The following is a 7,635-nucleotide window of genomic DNA, read 5'->3' as shown; positions in this document are numbered from 1 at the left end:
GGGAAATCAGAGACGGTTTGACTCTTTTTTGACATTTTGGGAGCAAGAGCCCTCCAACTGGAGAAGAATAATTGCACCAGGAACGGAAAAGGCCTGGATATGAGATTGAGGTCCCTTCCTGGGCTCCACCAGCTGCCTCTCCCAGTGTTTCCAAATGTGATCTTCAGGCCATCTCAGAGCATGGGTCCCCAGCCTCAGTCCCACACATGAAACCATGAAGTCTTGAGTAACATCCCCATCTCAAGTTTTCCTCTGTTTAACTTGTCAATCAAACGGCTTAACTGTCCCACCCACTAATGTGATTGGCAGTTATTTACTTTGGAGAGCAATTATTACTTTGGTGTCTTACTTTGAAAGACACCACCAGATTGCAGAATTCTGAGTTATCTCGAAACCCATCATTCAACTGCTCGTTTCCGGATTCCCACACTATAAAAGAGGCTGCCTCCTCAGCAGTAGCCAGCAGGGAAGAGGAGACCAAGACATCTGCTGGGACGTCTGAGAAGCCAGGTGAGATCTGCCCATTCCGTCCCCCGCCCCTCCACTGCCTGAGTGTGCAGGACTCAATCCAAAGCCTGGCTCAGAGGAAACGTGTTAGTTATTGCTATTCACTCCCTGGTGTGCAGGGGCAGGGGCAGGCGGTGGATGGGTTCCTCTCTTGTACTCGTGCCACAGTGGACCTGTCATTCTTTCCACAGATACTGAATGAGAAGATGTTTCAAACTGGGGGCCTTGTTGTCTTCTGTGGGCTGCTGGCCCAGACCATGGTCCTGCTGGAAGCCCTGCCCTTGCCCCCGGGCCAGACACTGCCCTTGCCTATGACTCCATCCCTGGCCTTGAGTCCCACAGATCTTGCTGGAAGCCTGACAAGTGGTAAGTGAGAGTCTGTGATAACCTCCTTCAGGGGTGTGTGCGTATGTCTGTGTTTGTGTGTGTGTGTGTGTGTGGTTGGTTGGGAAGAGAGATAAAAGGGGGCAAGGACTGAGGACCCATAATTGTCAGATCTGACCCCCAAGGACCCCATACCCATTTCCAGCTCTCAGCAATGGCCTGCTCTCCGAGGATCTATTGGACATTCTCGAAAACATTCCGCTCTTGGACATCCTGAAGCCTGGAGGGAACTCTCCCAGTGGCCTGCTGGGGGGCCTGCTTGGGAAAGTGACCTTACGGACCCCTCTCCTGAACAACATCGTTGAGTGAGTAGCCCTAAAATAGGGCCTTGGACCCCACCGGAGAACCCCCGTTGGAGATCTAACAGCCCCAGGCAGCGGGCCTGAAGGGGGGTCGGGGGTGGTCTGAACATGAGGCCAGGACTCAGGCTGAGACCTTCCTCACAGTCTGGCAGGGAACACCAGCCGCTCTTGAACTAGCAATTGCCCCCAGTCCTAAAGCATGTCCTGAGTCCCCAGCATCATCTATAATCCTCACCATAGTCCTCTGAGGTCAATTTAATAATCCCTAGTTTACAGATGGAAAAACCGAGGCACAGGAAGGTGCCTGTGATCACACCACAGGAGTGATGCAAAGTGAGGGTTCTAACTCTAACTGACTTAAGTCCAAAGCCAAGGTCGTTTCCACTATATTATAGTAATTTTGTTCTCCTCACCTGTGAAATCCCTTAGAACACTGTGGCCTTTGATGTAAGCAAGAAAGTGCAAGCTACTCTCCTCAATGACATCATTATGTGATGTCCGTGGAACAATCCAAGATGAACAATCCAGGAGCCACCTGAGAGCTCTCTAAGCAAGGAGCAATAGTAGAAAGCTTGATGCCAGTGAGCTGGCAAAGCCTAGATCCTTCATAGGACTGGGTCAAAGCTATTCCCATGATTCCTACCCACCCAGGTGCTTGCCCCTGACTAGAAGACAGATAGATAGGCTTGAGTTTGATTTTTATATTCACCGTGTACTTGCTGGGTGACCTGGGGCAAGGCACTCAGTCTCTCTGGGCTTGGTTTCTTCATCTGTAAAACGAAGATTATGGTACCCACAGAGAAAAACTGTTGGGAGGACTGAAAAGATGTAGGTCACCTGGCTCAGTGGCTGGCTCAGAGAAGAGACTTACTTCCACCCTCTCTCCATTCTCCCCGACTTCCTGCTTCTCCATCTTCATGATAAACATTGTTGATTGACCTGCCATTGAAGAACTTGGCAGGATGAGTGATTCCTACCATAAATATTTGTGAAGGACTTACTCCAATTGCCCAGACTCCAATAGCCACTTACCCATCCATCCATCTATTTGTCCATCCTCCCTCCATCTAACCACTTACTCTTCCATGCATCCACCCACATATCCATCTACCCCCCTGCTCATCAGTCTACAAAGTCAACCAATATAGAGTAGGCCCTTTCTTTGTAAGGCTCTGAGCTGGCATACAGGATGAAAATATAACCCAGACACAGTCTCTATCCTGGAATACCTTATAGACTTGAGATGAGGACAGGGCCATGTGTGTGTCCGGATCTGACCCAGGGCAGAGTTTGGGAAAAAGTGATATGAGACTCGAAACCCATGTGGCTTTTGCTGCAAGACTCCCCTCCTATCTCCTCCATCCCACCTCATGGGTAGCTCCCACTCTGGGATGGGTAAGGTGGAGTTAGGTGTGGTTTCTAGATTTAGAACTAGAGGAGTTAATGTTTCTCCCCCCAATGTTGCTCCCTGGACAGTTTGAAGATCACTAATCCCCAGCTGCTGGACCTTGTCCTCCTGAAGAGCCCTGATAGCCATCGTCTCTATGTTACCATCCCTCTGGCCATGGTCCTCAATGTGAAAATGTGAGTGGGTCCCACGGGGTAATGGGAGGATGGCTCACCAGAGGAGACCCTGATGATCTTGGGTAGTCACAAAGAAAAAAGGTGTTGGAGTCTGTCTAACAGACCTGAGCCTCCAACTTCAGCTCATTTGCTGCCATGCTGAGTGACCTTGAGTCACTTGGGAAACTCATTTAACGTCTGTGAGCCTTGGTTTCCCCTACTGGGAAATGAGATGAGTACAGCTGTGGGCAAGATGGCTGGCATTTCTGTCAAGGAGAAAAACCTCCTCTGCCTTGGGATGTGGTGGGACCAGCTGCAACAGAGTGTCTTCTCTGCAGGCCCTTGGTCGGAAGTCCATTGAAGCTGGCTGTGAAGCTAAACATCACTGCAGAACTCTTAGCTGAGAAAGATGAACAGGAGAAGTTCCACCTCGTCTTTTGCAACTGCACTTTCTCCCCTGGCAGCCTGCAAGTCTCCCTGCTTGATGGGTGAGGCCAGAGGGGTGGCTGCTCCTGTCCAGAAACAATAGGATGGGATGATGGATGGATGGCTGGGAAGATAGAACAATGGGAGAATGGATGAGTGGGAGGGTGGAAGGGTGAGAAGATGGATAGGTGGATGGATGCATGGATGCATGGAAGGACGGATGACTAGGTAAATGGTGACTTATCCCTTCTTAGGCCAGGCTGACCAATTCTGTGCTGGATTAGGCAACAAGAAATCTGAGTTCAAGCCCCATCTACCTGAGGGGTGTGGCAAGAGATGGAGGGCTTCCTGTGTGAACTTGAACAGTGCTCCCCCAACCTGAGTCTCAGCTTTCTCAGATAACTGCAATATGGAGCTACTCTGGCATTATTGACAGAATCCTCTAAAATAATAGATGTGACATGCTTTGTGCCAGTAAAGGGTAAAATAGCTATGGAGCCTACCTGGGTTACTATTTCAGTTACTGCTGCAAGGGAGATAGAGGCAGGTATAATATACAGGAGTCGTCCCCATCATGGCTCACGTTTACTGAACACATGTGTTGTGCATCACACGTATCATCTCATTGAGTCCTCATGACAACTACATACTAAGCACTGTTCATTCATTTATGGATTCTACAAAGCCCTACTGAACACCTACTGTGTCCTGGAACTATGGGTTTATTCTACACGTACCTGGTATGTGCGCTGCCGTGCAGTGTATCACTCCCTTTGGATGTGCCCCTTGTTGTGGATCGTGTGGGTGTGGATGCGCGAGGCCAGGTTCCATTACTCGGTGCTGAGTCTGCAGCGGGCACATGCTTCTCCATACCAGCCTCAGGCCCCTGCACTGCCCGTGGCTTTTCTCTTTCAGATTGGGCGCCCTCCCCAATGAAAGCCTTATTGCCAGCATCACTGGGATCTTGAATAATGTCCTTCCTGGGCTGGTGCAGGGCAAGGTAAGTGAGTACAATAGGGGGCTCCTGACCTTTGGCTCTTAGAGCTTCTCAGGCTAAAAGAAGCCCCTGGGGTGAGCTTTTCTGAGCCTCTCAGTTTGATAAGTAAATTCCATCCATCAGCCCATCTGTCCATTGATCCATCTGTCCACGTTTCTTCTTTTCATCCTTCAAAATGTATTGATTGGCTTCTGCTCTGGGCCAGGCCCTGTGGGTGTCCACACTACAGCTGAAACAGATGGGCTCCTGCCCCAAGAAGCTCCCAGGCCACCCCCACTATGGCTGCAGACCAGGCCCACCCAGCCTATGCTTCGATGCCTCCTATAACCAGAAACTCACCCCTCCCAAGGTAGTCCACCCTATTCAGAAACAGGTGCCAGATCACAGAGCGAACAACAGTTCACTGCGTGATTGGGCAGCTCACCCATGCCTTCAGTTTCTCCTTCCACCCAGTGTGGATGTGTGAACATTCATCTGTGGGACTGCTTCAAATCAGACACTGTCACATACAGAAAAATGATGGAAAATCTCCCCAGAGAATGCATGCTGGGGATGCTGTTGCTGCCAGGGTCTCCCTAAGGTGCCACTTTGCCTAACTCTCCTCTCTGCCCCTGGGTCAGGTGTGCCCTCTGGTCAGTGAGGCTCTCGATCACTTGGACACCACTCTAGTACATTCCACTGTCGGTAAGTACCTGCTTCCAAGCCCTCTCTCCCCACTGCAGGAGCTGGGATTTCCCCCAGGGAGCTCTGTCCCTGCACACGTGGGACAGCTAGGTCCCTCCAGCCTCCACTCTCCCCAGTTCAGATTTCTTCTTTGCCTTGAATTGTCCACATCATGTTGAGGCATAGACTATATCTCCCCACATCAGCCCTGACACTGAGAACAGCTGGGCTGGTTGGTGGAGGCGGTACGGTCCCCTCCAAGCCCTGCCTGAGCGTGGTTGGATCTCAGAGTTCCCATTCCCTAGTCCCAGGCCACCAGAGGACTGTGGAGGTCCCTGGGCTCCTTCATTCTGGTCTGTGGTTATTGTTTCTTCATTTTCCAGACACACTGATGCACGGGCTGGAATCAAAGTCTAAGCCTTCCAGGAAGGGACCTGGCCTCTGCTGAGCTGAGTGAGTATTGCAACCCACTCTGCAGGATTTGGAAGCTGGCTGTTCTCCTGGTGGGGGCAGCAGGGGGCTTGGGACAGTGACATCCAAAGAGAGAGACAAACAGCCACATAGACATACACCAAGATGCACAGAGAAGTCCACAGCAATGCTGACAGAGGTGGAGAGACACAGGCGGCACCGCAACACAGCTACAAAGAGAAACACTCATGGTCATGGATATGTGCGCGCGCGCACACACACACACACACACACACACACACACACACACACACACACACACACACACATACAAATGCCCGAACACACATATGGTCACTCAGACAGACACACAGAGGCACACACTCTCATGTCAGCACACGCACATATGTACACACACATACAAACGCGCCACGCACAAATGGACACACAGCACACACTCACTCAAGCACATGCACAAGGAGCCCCGTGACCCCGGGTCTCAGGGTCAAGGTCACCCCAGCCTTAGGGTCTCAGCCTCCTCCCCACCCTCTGGAGGTGGGGGGTTGATGATGGGCTAATACCAGCAAGACTCAGGGACTTCGAGTCTCCATTCCGGCTGGGGTCTTGTCCCAACAGAACCATTTCCTGCTGCTCGATCCATGCCCTGCCCAGCGCCCGAGGGCTCACAGGAGGCTGGCCCGTGTCCTGGACCGTGACACGGCCATGTTTGGAACCACGTCCCTCTCCAAGGAAACTTCCTCCCCATCTTTCCCACCAGGCATGTGTCACATTCCATGTTCGTCACCAAATAAAACTGTCCTTTCTCTGCACAAGGTGCCTTGTCATTCTTCACCATCGCTGGAGGCCTCATAGTTGGGAATGTGCCCTGGCCTGAGTGGTTGGAGCTGTAGGACAGAGTTTGGACCTTACATTGCAAATCTTAATGGTCTTAGGCAGGACGGGAAGATGTTCAGATGGGTGTGGATTTCAGAAGGACTCTGCTCTGGGGTCCCTGGGATGGGTGGACAGGGTGTTGGGTAGATGCAACACTCCAGGCAAAAGTGATGATACACAGGATACCACGCAAGGAGTGAAAATGGCAGATCAGAGAGATGTTCAGGAGGTGGACCTGGAAGGGTGGAGGCGAGGGAGCAGGTGAGGCTCCCGTCCGTGTCTCAGGCGGGGAATCCCAAAGGTAACTGGAAATATGGGAGGACGGGTTGATTTCAGCAGGAATATTATGCCTTTAGCTGTGGCCCTGCTATGTGAAAGTGCCTGGGGGACCTCGAGGGAGACATCCAGGAGGCTGATAGGTGCACGTCCTTTACCACCTCTCTTTTGCCTACTTGCACCCAGTCACACTGGCCTCTTCTCTGCTCTCTCAGCAAGAGGATGATGAAGATGACAAGGAGGAAGTATAGGAGGAAGGACAAACTGGTCCAGAATGTTCATTGCTGAAAGGCTTGGGAAAGATAAGCACAGAGAAGGGTCATGGGAGTTGCATATGAAAAGATCATTGATGCCCTGGGTGAGAGTCATATTTTTAGAGGAAGAAACCTGATTTTAAGGAACTGAGAAGAGAAGGGGATGTAAGGAAGTTGAGGCTGTGAGTGCAGGTAAGATTTATGAAAAATTGGAAGCAAGAAGGAAGAAGAAGGGCTACCCAGCCTGGGGGACGCTGTCCCCTCAAATAAAAACTAAATATGCTTTCGCTGCCTGAGGTCCTTAGAGGATCAGCCCCACCCTTTCAGTCCACAGCTGAGGCCTTGAGTTGTATGTGAATGACTTGCACAAGGTCACAGAGTAACAAAAAGGCAAATCAAGGACGGAAACATCATAGACATCGAGAGACCCCACTGACCCCGTGAGAATGAACAGATTCAGGCTGGTGTTTCTCAGCTCCTGCCAAACACCTGCCATCCTGTCCGGACCCACCACTATCTCCACTTGCCGTTGCCACCAACCAACATGGTGTCAGGGGACGACAGTCCCGTGGCTCAGAACTGCAAGAAGGCTTATTGTAGGAAACCAGCATGCGTCTTCTGGTGAGGATTTAAGAGGGGAAACATCCTCCACACTCACAGAAGTACACGTTCTTTGAGCTCAGGATGAGTAGTTAAATTCTGTAAGCAGCTGAATGATTTTTATGACTGTGAAAGACCTGAACTACAGAAAGGACCTTCCAGACTGGAAACCAGCAGTCAGGGCCTGACTTGCAGAGAACCCAGGCATTAACTACTTTCATGTCCTCTCTGGGCAAGCATTAGGTCAGGACTGAGAGTCCCCCAGGGCTGAGGCCCCACGAAAGAAGGTGGATAAAGACGGGCACATACACACACCTGGGACTATGTCAACACTGGTCCTGCTGCCCTCTGACCATGG

The 7,635-nt window shown here is 51.2% G+C and overlaps 1 protein-coding gene across 1 annotated transcript; it reads left to right on the top strand.

Annotated features, from left to right (window-relative positions):
- Positions 1–713: 713 nt before the first annotated feature.
- BPIFA1 (BPI fold containing family A member 1) lies at positions 714–5,290 on the top strand. Its single transcript, XM_007446893.1, has 7 exons — positions 714–873; positions 1,037–1,196; positions 2,670–2,777; positions 3,095–3,244; positions 4,098–4,182; positions 4,800–4,863; positions 5,226–5,290. Exons 1-7 carry the CDS (start codon positions 714–716, stop codon positions 5,288–5,290), a joined length of 792 nt encoding a protein of 263 aa, XP_007446955.1.
- Positions 5,291–7,635: the final 2,345 nt, after the last annotated feature.

Source organism: Lipotes vexillifer, unplaced genomic scaffold (assembly GCF_000442215.2).
Source record: "Lipotes vexillifer unplaced genomic scaffold, Lipotes_vexillifer_v1.1 scaffold75, whole genome shotgun sequence".
Lineage (NCBI taxonomy): Eukaryota > Metazoa > Chordata > Mammalia > Artiodactyla > Lipotidae > Lipotes > Lipotes vexillifer.
Note: the sequence above shows the minus strand (reverse complement) of the source record. Positions and strands in the feature narration are given on the sequence as shown.